Source organism: Vigna unguiculata, chromosome 4, assembly GCF_037176805.1.
Source record: "Vigna unguiculata cultivar grain cowpea cultivar isolate G323 ecotype 2 chromosome 4, ASM3717680v1, whole genome shotgun sequence".
NCBI lineage: Eukaryota > Viridiplantae > Streptophyta > Magnoliopsida > Fabales > Fabaceae > Vigna > Vigna unguiculata.
The window spans coordinates 4610767-4625363 of NC_140795.1; the positions used below are offsets into that span (position 1 = coordinate 4610767).

General features: G+C 33.7%; 1 protein-coding gene and 1 long non-coding RNA gene across 8 annotated transcripts in view; one reads left to right on the forward strand and one right to left on the reverse strand.

Annotated features, from left to right (window-relative positions):
* Positions 1 to 11353, forward strand: part of LOC114180958 (inositol hexakisphosphate and diphosphoinositol-pentakisphosphate kinase VIP2-like) — a 31407-nt gene extending 20054 nt beyond the window's left edge. For all 7 annotated transcript variants that reach the window (XM_085672476.1, XM_028067256.2, XM_085672477.1 and 4 more), the window contains 11 exons: positions 331 to 405; positions 1222 to 1347; positions 5886 to 6127; positions 7774 to 7818; positions 8773 to 8839; positions 9058 to 9129; positions 9882 to 10090; positions 10171 to 10228; positions 10334 to 10501; positions 10636 to 10710; positions 10887 to 11353. In XM_085672476.1, the coding sequence (XP_085528602.1) occupies positions 331 to 405; positions 1222 to 1347; positions 5886 to 6127; positions 7774 to 7818; positions 8773 to 8839; positions 9058 to 9129; positions 9882 to 10090; positions 10171 to 10228; positions 10334 to 10501; positions 10636 to 10710; positions 10887 to 11138 (1389 nt within the window). In that variant the 3' untranslated portion in view covers positions 11139 to 11353. The remainder of the gene's footprint in view (positions 1 to 330; positions 406 to 1221; positions 1348 to 5885; positions 6128 to 7773; positions 7819 to 8772; positions 8840 to 9057; positions 9130 to 9881; positions 10091 to 10170; positions 10229 to 10333; positions 10502 to 10635; positions 10711 to 10886) is intronic.
* LOC146886669 (uncharacterized) lies at positions 3194 to 5862 on the reverse strand. Its single transcript, XR_014994541.1, has 2 exons — positions 4846 to 5862; positions 3194 to 4581 (listed from the first exon to the last, which is right to left on the reverse strand). It is a non-coding gene; the product is annotated as an uncharacterized LOC146886669 (long non-coding RNA).
* Positions 11354 to 14597: the final 3244 nt, after the last annotated feature.

Below are 14597 nucleotides of genomic sequence, written 5' to 3' on the forward strand. Positions count from 1 at the left end.
ATGGTGGATGTTAGTTGGAAGGCGTATACTTTTCCAAGCAAAACAAAGATAGGCAAAGCGGAATAGATATTTTCTCATATCAACTGGAGATAAACAAAAAAGAGATTATTATTTAGATAGTTAAATTGTCCTATCTTAGGTTCTTGTATTTATATTAGTAATGGTTTCTCTTAGATACAATGAGGATGGGAAGAGTAAGAAACAAGAAAAGTATATCTAGAGTCCTAGCTACAAGGATAGGTACAACACAAACAGTTTTTCAATAAAGCTTATGTAAAACCTTGTTTTCTTAAGAATATATATTTGACTGATTGTGATTATTTTCTTAAGGTTTCCCTTGTTAGCAAGGACTCCTCCATGTTGGATGGGCTTGAAAATGCCAGCTCTGAAATGGACGAAGCCAAGGTTTGTAATCTCTTTTGTTATTTATATTGCCTTCTATACAATGGGAATTTCTCAATGTTTATGAAATTGGATTATGATTGGAAACACAAAGAACTTGGTTGCTCGACATTTAAGAGACTATGGATGGGAAAATATAAAAAGACATACCTTAGCTTTACTGGAGAGTACTAGAAAATATAAATTTGTTCCTAACTTTTTTTGTAAATTGATAAGATTATTTCTTGAGCAGGACTTGGAGAACTTGTAACTTCATCTATTATCATATTTTTAGTTTAACATGAAAATTGTATTATTATTATTCAGTAAATTTGAGGCATAACAAACGGTTGTGTGTTTTGATTGGATGTCATTAATATCATATAGTTTGGAATGTTGAGAATAAAATAATTGAGGCATATGATTGATGTCATTAATATCATATAGCTAACATGATTGAAATTTTTAACTGTTATTTAGTGATTGTATCCTTTTGTAATTAATTCCATTGTTGCTTTTTTTCTGAATTGTGTTAACCATAGCAAGAGGGGAAAATGTTTAGCGTTATGAGACTTAAAATTTGAAAGAAATATAACATCTTTTCATTTTAAACCCAGCTTCTAAATTTTATTATTGACATATATAATACTATAAAAACTTTGGATCTTTGTCTCAAAATAATTTAACCAGTAAAATAACTAGAGAAATGGTCAATTTGCAATCCAGGTCCAAATTTCTAATTTCGGATGTATGGTGCTTAAGCCCTTCACGGTTCCTACATTTTAGTAAGATTTGGGGTTACTGCAATGCTAATATACCTTTTATCTTCCTTTTTTGTAGGCTCGGTTGAAAGAAATTATTACATGTAAAGCTAAGACAGGTGATAGCAATGGATCATCTGAATTTCCTTGGACGGTTGATGGAGCTGGATTGCCACCCAATGCATCAGAATTACTGTCCAATTTGGTATTGTTTTGTAAATCTTGCTCTCAAACTTGGTTCCTTAGAATTTGAATAATGGTGTTTACAAATTTACAACATCGCATAAAAGGATTCAAAAAATACACTTGCAAACAAGAAAGTAAACAAAAACTTAAGGACCCTATAAGTAACACTGGAAAAAAGATGACCAAGACTGTGTTGAAGCCATATTGGTAGGTTGCAAATTCCAAACGTGTTTGGTGACTAGAAGAAAAAATATTTTGTGGTACTGCCTTTATGTTTTTCATCCAGCAAATAGTATAACAAAGTTGAATGTCGTATGTGATCCATATAACATACTTCACCTAGTAGGATAAGGCCTTATTGTAGTTACTTTATTTGGTGAGGTTCAAAGATTTGTGTTTTCAGAAAAGTGAAATTCATTCCGTTATCACTCTGAATAATTTTAATTTGCTTCCTATAGTATCTCTCTATATGATTAATTAAATTTAAAAGAGCTCACGAAACTGAACTTTCATCATTAAACTAAATAGTCCAGACTGCCCGATGAAGTCATGTGTTATAGTCAAGAATAGTGAGTACTACTACTCTTTCTGGTATAGAGGAAATAAATAGGATTAATTAAAATAGAGTGAGCGGAAATAGGTGAAAAATAAAGTGGAGTTAAAGATGTTTGGTTAAAAAGAAGCAAAAAAGGATGAAGAAAGATATGTTTGGAAATATATGAGAAATATTACTGCGAGTCCGACCATTTTAAAGTTATTTCCAATTTATTTTTCCTTTCCAAGCACACCAACTTCTTTCAGTTATCCAATGGTCTAGCGGACTCATTGCCTAACATCCCCCACAAATTGATGCAGTTCAAGGAGCATCAATTTGTTAATAAGAAACGGGTGCTGAGGACGAGGAACAACCTTGTAAATATATTTGCAAGCTAAAGTTGCAAGGAAATCTGGGGAGGAGAGACAATACGAGTAACCAGTGACTCACAAATGGAATGATAATCTACTTCAATATATTTAGTGTGTTCATGGAAAACGAGATTGGCCGCAATTTGAATGGCACTAGTATTACCAGCATAGAAAGGTGTAGCCGCATGTTGAGGGAAGCCAAGCTCAGTTAAAAGACCACGAAGGCAAATAATTTCAGAGTAGGCTAGAGACATCATCGCACAATATTCAGTGGAAGACTTGGAGACTCAGGCTTGCTTTTTGCTCTTTTAAGAAATAAGTGCAAAACCAACTTGTGATATATTTGCAAGTATCTGGACAACCTGCCCAATCAGCATCACTATAACCCCATCAAAGTAAGAGACGTCCAAGTGGGGAAGCAAAACCCCTGATAAGAAGTACCTTTCAAGTAACGAATGATACATCGAACAACATCTAGGTGAAAATGGCGAGGAGTGTGCATAAATTGGCTAACTTGCTGGACTGCAAAGGAGATTTCAGGACGTGTAATAGTCAAATAATTAAGACTACCCACTAATTGATGATACAACAAAGGATTAGGTAGAATGTCACCCTCATCACATAGATATTTGACATTAACTTCAAGAGGAGTATCCATGGGAACAACAATTTGGAGACCAACCAAAGAGATCAAATCATCAGTATACTTCTGTTGATGAAGAAAGAGACCTTTTGGATCAGAATGAACCTCAAGTCCCAAAAAATAGTGAAGATCTCCAAGATCTTTCATATGAAAAGAAGCTTGAAGTTGTTGTTTGAGGTGTTGTACTGACACATGATCAAAACCAATAATGACCATATCATCAACATAAATAAGGAGATGAACAATACTAGCTACAGTGGTTTGAATAAATAAAGAAGAATCATGTTGACATTGAGTAAAAGAAAAGCCAAGGAGATTAGTTCGAAAATTTTCAAACCATGCTCGTAGTGCTTGCCTCAGACTATATAAAGAACATTTGAGCTTGCATACACCAACAGAAGAAGAAAACAAGCCTTGGGGAGGGGTAATATAAATATCTTTAGCTAGGTCACCATGAAGAAAGGCATTCTTCATATCTATTTGATGGAGAGACCAGCCTTTGGAGGCAACAATGGATAGCACCATTCGGATAGCAGTCATTTTGGCCATAGGTGCAAATGTCTCATCATAATCCACTCCATATTACTATTTGTTACCCAAAGCAACCAAACGAGCCTTGTAACAATTAAAAGGACCATCAAAATTAAGTTTCACATAATACACCCATTTAAACCAATGGGTTTGACACTAGGGGGCCATGGAACAATATCCCAGGTGTAATTCTTCTAAGGGCCCGCAACTCCTCTTGCATAACTTTGACCCAACACATCCTTTATAGCCTGTGAATAGCAAGAAGGAATAGAAATGCTAGATAAAGTGGCAGTAAGAGAAATAGGGGAGTAACTGTGCCTATTTGGTGGACAAGGAATACGACTTGATCAATGAGGTGGTATTGGTGTATGTTCAGGTGACGGTTCAAGGTCTGGAAGGCGCGGAGCAGGCTTGCATCTATTATATACATACCCTGGTTTAAATTGTTTTGAGCATGAGAAAATCTCGGGAAAGGTAGGGAGAGTATCAAAACCATCATCATCGAGAAATGGAAAAAAGTCTTAATGATCAAAGAAAACCATATTTCAAGAGATACGTAATCGCTGGGCAGCAACATCGTAACACAAGAAACCCTTATGAACATATAGACTATAAAGACGTTGAGTAATTTTGCTTGTTTCCAAACTTCTGAACATATTTTGTTGGCACGAAATATTTGTTTTGAATATTAATAGTGGACTTGATAATGATGCATAATTGAGCATCAATTTCCAACCAACAGGAAACTTCACTACCACTGTGGATAAGATGATCAACATACCCCCTGACTCTTAAGCCAAAGTTTAATTTCTGATGCCCAAGTCTCACAATTAGTGTCATCTAATTTGTTAATAGATAGATTCACATTGACATAATTAGTATAGATTAACGAATTGGGCAGAGTGGTAGCAAAAGAGGAGAGAGAACAATCCTAAAAAACCAAAATAGATCTCTGATCAAGTCAACAAGCATAGATCCTGAATAAGGACGAGAGGTGTTCCAAACGCAGGTACTCACTGCCCGAGACAAGGTCACAAGCGCGGCCACGTGTGGTGGAAAGCGACAGCAGAGGCACAACTAGGAGAGACACGTGAGGGCAGGCAGCAACTTCGATCAAGACGATCTCGGCGACATGGTGGTCGCCTGGCCGAGACAATGTGATTGGTGGTATCGCTAGCGGTTGCGGCAGCAACAACGGCAGTAGCGGTGGTGGCAAAAAAAGAAAAAAGAAAGTTAAGAGTAGGTTTGCTAGAAAACCCTAGTTCTAGATACCATGTGAAAATAGTATTAGGTATAGGATTAATTCCCTTCTGTAGAATATACACAGAGGGTAATGTAGTTATAATGAAGAAAATATGGACGAAGCCTAAATACAAATGATATTATAACTAACTATATATAATGATATCTTGACATAATGATATCTTAATAGGTTACCTTGATAAAGACCGATAATTCTTTCTCCTTTAATCATTGCAAATATTCACATTCATATGGCAAGATGACGTCGAACGGTCAAGAAGGACACATCACAAAACTGAAAATCCTAGCAACCACTAAATTACTATTCTGCCCTCTCCCAAAATAAAATCCATAGTTACTTTATTCTACCCTTAGCAGGGCAATGATAGTCTTCAAATTATATGAGCTTAAGTATTGACCCTTGAACTTGTTCTTTGTCATTGGGCACCTTTCCCAGTACCAAAATTCCTTGAGCTTGAGCTTGTTTTTAACCTTTTCATCCTGCTACCAAAATTCCTTATCTCTCAACCCAAACTTTTTGATTCACCCAAGACTGATTTAGCATCTTTTCTTATCTTCTTAGACCTCTCATCCCAGATTATTTTCTTTATCTTTTCTCCTGGCTATCTCTTCTCTGCCGATATCTTTCATGTATTTCTGATCAACTTTAAATAAAAAACAAAGATCACTTTATTCACCTAAATTTACAATAACAAATCCTAATTGATTCCATAATTAAGGTTGCTATGAAACTTAAATGATTGGCCTAATTACGAGCGTAAATCATTGTCCTAAACAATGCAACTAGGAAATCCTAAATCATTGTCCTGATTATAGTACTAGGAAAGCAAATGATATAACAAATTACTACCAATATCCCTATTGCTAGAAGGTTCCTTACTGCTAGAAGGTTCCCTTCTATGCGAAGGCATGGGAGAGGGTCATTGTAGGAAACATTATATGCAAAGAGGCTATTTCGAAATTTGAAGGCTGACTGGTCTCGGAGGTGCAACTTTACCATTACGCTAAGAGTCATTCTCTAATAGACCTTATAATAAAGATGTAATCAAAATTTTACTCGTTTGTTCTTAGCTTTAATCTCATCCTAATTGCCACTTCTTCTATCAATAGAATTTTCATTTATTCGAGTGAAATTGCAAGTAAAGCCTCTCTAGCAAAATAGCTAATTGATATTCACGGTCTATTTAATTTCTTAATTTTCCTGTTGTCTATAGGTAAAGTTGACTAAGAAGGTTACTGAACAAGTAAGACTACTTGCAAAGGATGAAAATGAGAAACTTACAGAAAGAAACTTATATGATATAATTCCTCCCTATGATCAAGCAAATGCACTTGGTAAGACAACTATTGACGTTGACCGAATAGCTGCTGGATTACCTTGTGGTAGTGAAGGATTTCTACTAATGTATGCTCGATGGAAAAAGCTTGAAACAGACTTGTACAATGAACGCAAGGAGTAAGTATCTTACCTTTTTCGGTTTAATCTTGTTCCTGCATTTTTCCCTCGTTTTATTGCTTATGTTAGCCTGAAAAAAGATAGTTCCACACATGCCGGAACTTTTCCGAAACAAATTATTTCTTATGTAAGAAGTTAAAAGTCAGTACATAATATATAATAAGGCTTAATTAGTTGAATAATACTTACTTTTGTTCAGAAGTTTCAGTTTGGTACTCACTTTCAAAAAAATTTTAATTTTGTCCTAATTTTTGAAAAAGTGTTTCAACGAAGTCCATTTTAGAAAAAAAAAATTATTAACGCCGTTAACGACGTGCCATGTATTAGTCTCTGGTTTTTTTCATTTTTTTAAATTTTTTAATATTTTATTTTATTTTATTTTTAAATGTCACGTGTCAGATCCTTGGTGTGACACATGGCATTGTCAGTACCACATGGCGAGATACTATCCTGTGTCAGTCCCTGCCAAGTGTCAGTTTAGTCCCCACATATGTCTATTTGTTTCAATTTAGTTCTCAATCTATTTCTTTCAATTTTGTCCAAATATTTTTTTTATAAAGTAGAGAAATATTGTCTAACCATTAAGACTAAATTTATTATTTATAAAAATATTATATTGATATTTATTATTAAAAATGAATTACAAAATTAATTACTCATTTATATTAAAATTTAGTAATAAAAGTCATAAATAACAAAACATGAGTATAACAATTTCAATAATAATATTTTTTATTAAAAATGATGTCATAACATATTACATCTTTTCTTATGTGTTAATCTATGTTTTGTTATTTATGACTTTTACCATTAAACTTTAATATAAATATCAATACTTAATTTTGTAAGTCATTTTTTAATAATAAATATCAATATACCATTTATATAAATAATAAATTTTGTCTTAAAAGAGATACAATGTTTCTTTGTTTTGAAAAAAAATATTCGGACTAAATTGAAACAAATAAAGTGGGAACTAAATTGAAACAAATAGACATGTGTAGGGACTAAATTAAATCAAGACAATGCCACGTGCCACACTAAGGATCTGACACGTGGCAAAAAAAAGTTTTAAAAAAAATGAAAAAAACTAGAGGTTGACACGTGTCATGTCGTTAATGATGTTAATAATTTTTTTCTGAAAGGAACTTGAAACACTTTTGGGAGGAAATGAAACTTTTTTAAAAACAAATACCAAACTGAAATTTCCAAACGAAATTGGATACCAATCAACTAATTAAACCTATATAATATTGACATTGTCTAGATTTTTCCTTAATCTGTGGATGAAAATTTTCTTTAATGCATAAATCTACTTAAGCTATCTCACCTAAATTATTTTTGTTCTGTTTGTAGAAATATATATATAGTACTTTAATTTTTAGTTTATCTTGTACCACGTTAAATAACTGAAGAAAGGTGGCTTTTAGGCCACTTTATTTGTCAAAAAATAGTGAGAAAAAGCTATTACTTAGAATTTTTACTTGTACCACGTTTAGTTTTTAAATAACACTTTCCAATGAGAATCTCACTTGCAATACCATGAATTCCACTACCTTACATGTGTTGCCAACGGGGTTCTGTTTTTCTGGTTCTATATGTGTTTTAGATTGGCAGACACACTAACAGAATTTTTACACGTACAGCCGCTATGATATCACCCAAATTCCTGACGTTTATGATTCATGCAAGTAAGTAATCCCTTTTATCTTTTTGTTTTTATTATAATTAAATAGTTCATTTCCAACTCTACAAATAGTTGTGCTAGATTGCAGTTATGGGGATAGATTATGATTATTTTTTGGAACTCTATCATTCAGGAGTGTAATTTAAAGAAGGGTTAAATATGTTTTTGGTCCCTTAACTTTCAGTGAATTTTGGAATTAGTCTATTTCAAAACTTTGGACCAATTTAGTCATTCATCTTTCGAAATACATGGATTTAGTCCTTTTAATCAAATTTTGTTAGGTTTACTTAATGTTTCATACGCATTTCAGGACTGTATTTGACTTGTTTATACTATTTGACACATTTTTGCTTTAATGTTAAATCAAATACTATTATGAAACGCACTTGAAATGTCAAATAAACTTAATAAAATTTGATTAAAATGACTAAATTTACGTATTTCGAAATATGAAGGACTAAATTAACTCAGTTTCGAAATTGACTAATTCCAAAATTCACTAAAAGTTAAGGGACCAAAAACATATTTAACCATTTAAATAAAAATAACTATGTTCGTGGCAATCAGTTTCTAGGAGTTTTTTCATTTTGATTTAAAGGGGAAACTATATTATCGAAGATTCTTTTGTTTCCCGATGGCTATAACTGGCGCTATAATTTAGTTCTCTTTTAATTTCCCCACGACTCTTGGATATTTTTGTACCAAAGACCTAAAAGTTCAAATTGTTTGATTAAACGTGGCAAAAGTTTTGTAAAGATATAAGCAAATATGAATCGAAGCATATGGTCTTCACATTCAAGGACACTTCTCAATTATTAAAGTTAATTTTTTAATGTCACACGCCAATAACAAGGAGTCATCAATAAAGCCTCATCCCTCTAGACGTCCTGGAGGTTTCATTTAAATTATGTATGTATTATTATTTTCTGATGGTAAGCTAATGTTGGCTTTCTTACAGATATGATCTTTTGCACAATGCACATCTTAATCTAGAAGGACTAGATGAACTTTTCAAAGTTGCTCAGGTATGTAGAACTGTGTTTGGTATAATGCTGCCTGACTAAAACTGATATACGTTGAACAGTGTTGGTTTAGCCTTTCGGAAAGAAACTATATAATAACTAAAATTTAGAATATTCCCTGCACAGAAATAAAACCTCTGATACGTACTATTTTCCTTTGTATAGTGGTTAATGAGTTCAATCTTAGCACTTCCCTAATTGCTTAGCCTATTTATTTGCAGATGCTTGCAGATGGTGTAATTCCAAACGAATATGGAATTAATCCAAAGCAGAAGCTGAAGATTGGCGCAAAGGTAAACTCCCGTTGTAAAGATTACTCAATTTTCATTTTACCTTACAAACCTCTAAAGTGTAATCATAGTATTCCCTTTGGCATAATCATAGAGCCAGCCACCCAAGAGAAGGAAATCAAAACCATATCATTGTCATTGATATCCACTGATTTATATTGAATCTCAAAAACCAGCAATGATTTTCTTTTCTAAGAACTTCAGCATGAGACACCTCCAGAGACCTCTCTCACACCCCTAAATACCCATGGTTCACTTTATATATTGTTGATATTCTTTGAGAATGATGTATTTCAGTTTGTCCACTATGAATTTCTGTGTCAGATTGTGAGGCATGTCACTGTTTTCTTAGCACCATGGAGCCTAAGTGCGTTTTGCAGTAATCTGTGTTTTATGCTTTCTATCTTGAGGAAGAAAATGAAGAAAGCAAAATTCATGTTTTAAAAATCTTGTGGAATTGATTTAACTTGAATCTTTGAAATATGTTGCACAAAAGTTTCAACTTCTGCTTTAAGTGTTATTGCCGTAGCATGTTGCATCACCTTGATTATAGAAATTAATAACCTTATATATTTCTTCCGTCATACTATATCCACATTAATGATTTAAATGTTGCACTTTTTATAATGTCTTCAGTTTCGTGCAGGTTATATTGTTTGATGAACGGCTGAACACAGTACTCAAATTAATGTTTATGCACATGTACTTAAAATTCTAGCCACCTGATTAATTTCCTTTTTGCTGTTTCAATTCAGGTTGCTCGTCGGTTGCTGGGGAAGCTTTTAATTGATCTGAGGAACACTCGAGAGGAAGCCATTAATGTTATAAAGAATAACCAAGAAGTTTCATTATCTGAGAAAATTAAGAAAGATGCAGAGGCCAAATCAAAACTATCCCATAAGAATGACGAAATAGATCAAGATGATGATGATGATAAAGAGACCAAATATCGTTTAGATCCAAAGTTAATATCAATTCCTCATGTGATTTTATTTTCTACACTATTTTGGTCTACTCTACTTTAATCTTATTGTTTTGCACCAGGTATGCAAATGTGAAGACACCTGACCGCCACGTGCGAACACGCCTATACTTCACATCAGTGAGTGTTGTAACCACAATCCCCTAATGAGAGATTGAAGAATAATTATTGGAGCTGTAAATTTTATCTTCTTACTCTGTTTCACTTTGATAATTTTGTTGATAGGAATCACACATACATTCTCTTATGAATGTTCTTCGTTACTGTAATTTGGATGAATCCCTTCAAGAAGAAGAGGGTCTTGTCTGCCGTGGTGCTCTAGAGCGACTATCTAAAACAAAGGAGCTTGACTATATGAGCCACGTTGTTCTTAGGATGTTTGAGAACACAGAGGTGAGCCATTTTAACCATTTACCTGTAGAATTATTCCCAAATGTTTGGCTTTACAGGAATAGGTTAAGTTATTGTACTTCCTTAGATTGTTTAGTAATATCATATTGAACCTTCTTTTGACTTTGAAATCACAGGTGGCTTTGGAAGATCCTAGAAGGTACCGCGTAGAGCTGACCTACAGCCGTGGTGCTGATCTATCCCCCCTGGAGGTAAATCATATGCAATAAAGTACATTTTGCATTTTTTTTTTCCTTTGGTGTAAAATTGAAATCCCTCTTATAGGAAACCCCACTCAATGTCAATGCATGCTGATAGCATCATTGCAAAAAGCTTGTCTAGGCAAATTCAAAAGCTTACATAATTGTGTTATGTATATGGTTGGCAGAAAGAAGGTAGTGAGTGTACATCACTGCACCAGGAGCACACACTGCCCATCATGGGTCCCGAGAGGCTGCAACAAATAGGATCATATCTGACATTAGAAACCATGGAAAACATGATTCGTCCATTTGCTATGCCAGCAGAAGACTTTCCTCCTACACCTGCAGGATTTTCGGGCTACTTCTCGAAAAGTGTGCTTGATCGTCTCGTAAATCTTTGGCCTTTCCATAGGCAATCCAGTAATCTTGGAAAATAGTCCTACACATTTATTTAATCTGTCTTGCCACTTCAATATATTTTTGCTTTTTCAAAATCTAATATCCTTTGGAATAGTTTTCTTTTAATTTTATTTTTTATTTCTTAAAATGTACAAAAATTATGTAATTTGGTCCACCGAGGGGGGCCGAAATGCATCATCCCATAGAAGAATTAAATATAAATAAAATTTGAATACAAGCGATTTTAAAAGTATTCTACTTGAGACAATTATTTAAGCTTTTCTTTTTTTATCGTACTGTAAACTCTTGATTATCCAAAGCCTGCTTTTTGGTGGCTCCTTTGGGAAAAATTTGGAACAACCAGTTACTTCTACACTAACCTAATTTAGAAAGTGATTTATGACTTCTGAAATTAGTTATTCAAAAGATATTTTTTGACCATTTCAGATTGACCAATATGGAAGGTTGTAGCATGTCTTGCACTTAATGTTATATAGAAAATATTTTACACTTATGGATTACTTGTTTCACAGTATAATTACTTTTGTGAAATCTAATGAATTTATATGATAGAACTATAATGGATGATTAATTGGAGTAAAATATGTCTATATATTGATTAGTATGGATGAAATTTATGATATTATGAAATTTGAATTAAATATAGATGAATTAGTTAAAGGAGATCGCTGTATTTTCACAACAATTGAGATATAATGCATTTTTATAATTTTACTCAACGTGAGCAAATGAAATATAATTATGTTGTAATGTATTTATGTACGTGTTTGCAGTGAGAAAACTCGCCTGAAAGGGTTTGTGGACATTGCGATACTTAAATTAGATATTTAGGGTTTGGATATTGCAAATGAAACATTAAGGAAAGAAATCATATGTTTTGATTGATGGTCGTAAAAGTAGTGACAAATATAAAAAGGATTTTCAGTCCACAAGAATTGAAAAAAAAAATATGAATGTATTTAAATTGCATTCAAAAGCAATAAATAACAATAAAGGATTTATTGTCAAGTTTCTCTGATATGGAACTTATGAATTGTAACATCCCAATTTCAGCAGTTTAAAATTGATAAAAAATAGGGAGTTTCATCATAGTTTCAAAACAGATAATAGTGTACCTAATATATTAATACAGTCTTACAAAATGTATGATTATAAAAATATATCACTTATACACTTAAATTAAACTAATAAACTCTGTACTACCGACCACTGCTAAAACTCCCACTGGAAACCTCCTCTTCAATACTAACATGATGGCTCTTCATCCTCCAGAAGTGCCTTTGACACTGCAACCATATCTGCTCCCACCGAATAGGTGATCATCGCAAAAGGAAACATCCAACATAAGACAGGAACACAAAAAGCAAGGGTAAGCTAATCTGATTAAGGAATCATGCAGTTCAATTATAAACAGAAACCATGCAATCTTTCTCATTATCACCAGAATCATATAGACCACCACAACACATTTACATGACTCTAGACTCAATATCCGGATTATGTAAGCGACATTGGATCTCTTGGTAGCTTGCACCTGCGACGGTTCCCAAACTCTGCAGAGTTTGGACACAAGGGGTTATCACCCAACTACTCCCAAGGTAAGTCCCATCACCTCTATGGCGGATCGGGTCCATAGACCAGGACCTCCTGCTACTCCCCTCGACGTAATCCATCATACTCTACATGAGTCTTAATGGTTACTAGGAGCGTCAGGATACCAACCAAAACTGAGTCCTTATGTCCTTACATACACTAAAACATTCCTCTTAGAATTTCCCTTGAAATCCTAGTTCAACCACTTCTCATATTCCAACTTCATGCAATTTCACCACACATATTACCAGTCATAACAATTCATGCATATCATAACTAAGTTCATATTTTAACATTCAAACATAGCTTCATCCATTAGAAACAAAGAAATAACACTCAACTGCAGGGGTTCTCGCCCAAGCTAGAAGGTCTCGCCTAGGCAAAAAGGCTCTCTCGCTTAGGCGAGTCATTCTCGCCTGAGCGAGGCTCAAAACAGAGAACAACCCAAACTCTGGGCGAATTCTTGCTCAGGCTAAGTTGTCTCGCTTAGACGAGAGTGACTCTCGCTCAAGCGAGACTGGCTCGCCTAGGCGAGATCTCGCGCAGAAACAGGGGATGAGTTTCTGGTGTTTTCGCTCAGGCGAGAGTTGCTCGCTTAGGCGAAAATACCAGATTCTCAATATGTTCTCACATGCAACAGCAAAGAAATCTAGCACAATCCAAGCATACACTCAATTACGCAATTCAAGCACTCATACAACAATCAATCATGCAATTCAAAGTCATCAGAATGATTTCTAGATGAAATTCAAGTAAAACAGTTAGCTTCCCTTACCTGTTATCATGTTTAGACAACTTTATAAACGTCAACGCATTAAAAACGTCAACACCTCTAACTCCACATGATGCTCTATCTACACATAGAAACATCACAAGAACGATCAGGACATACCGTTATGATCATTGATCAGTAGAGACTCATACTGATGATTAAAACGTCGCATGCAAGTGGAAGAGGGCTTGCATGCACCAGAAAACAGAAAAAGACTAAAAAAAAGAGCGGAAACTCAACTTACGCGAACGGAGAAACTGATCGGTCCAATTTGAAGAGCTTGCCGAGAGATCAATCCTACGGTCTCGGTTCTTCAATCAGACGACCAGAGATACAGAACCTTTAGAGAGAAGTCAGAGAACTCTAGAAAAGTGGTTTCTAGAGAGATGGTGTGTTTTAAAATAATGAAACTCGTTTATAACAATTCTATTTATACTAAAACCTTTTAATATTAAAATAATCGAGTCTCACTATTTTTAAACCACTATCACTTTTAAAACGCCATCTTCTAGGGTCTTACATGAATCAGCATATATATATATATATATATATATATATATAAGTCATTCATATTTATAATTACTTTCTGTTTGTTGACATGATATGAGGGTTTAGTGAAGTTCATAAACATTTTTAATGTGTATGAGCTATGCATTTAAAAAGAGTTAAATACGTTTTTAATTTCTGAAATTTAAATAAAAATTGGAATTAATTCATTTTTAAAACCTTGGTCCAATTTAGTAATGTGTGGATTTAGTCTTTTTAACCGATTTTTTTAAGTTTATTTGATATTTCAAAAGCGTTTCATGATAACATTTGAGTTATTTAAATTGTTTTACACATTTTCGCTTTAATGTTAGCTAAGAAACATGTTTAAAACGTCAAATAAACTTAACAACATTTAGTTAAAAAACTAAATCTACACATTTCTAAATATAGGAGACTAAATTGGTTCAAAGTTTCAATGAGAAACTAATTTTAATTTTCAGTTAGAGCTAAAGGATAGAAACAAATTTAACTCTATTAAACATAAGAAAGATAAAACAATCATTAGTGAACTTTTTTAAGTGACATACATTCATGGGAATATGTTTGTTGAGGGTTTAAGAGT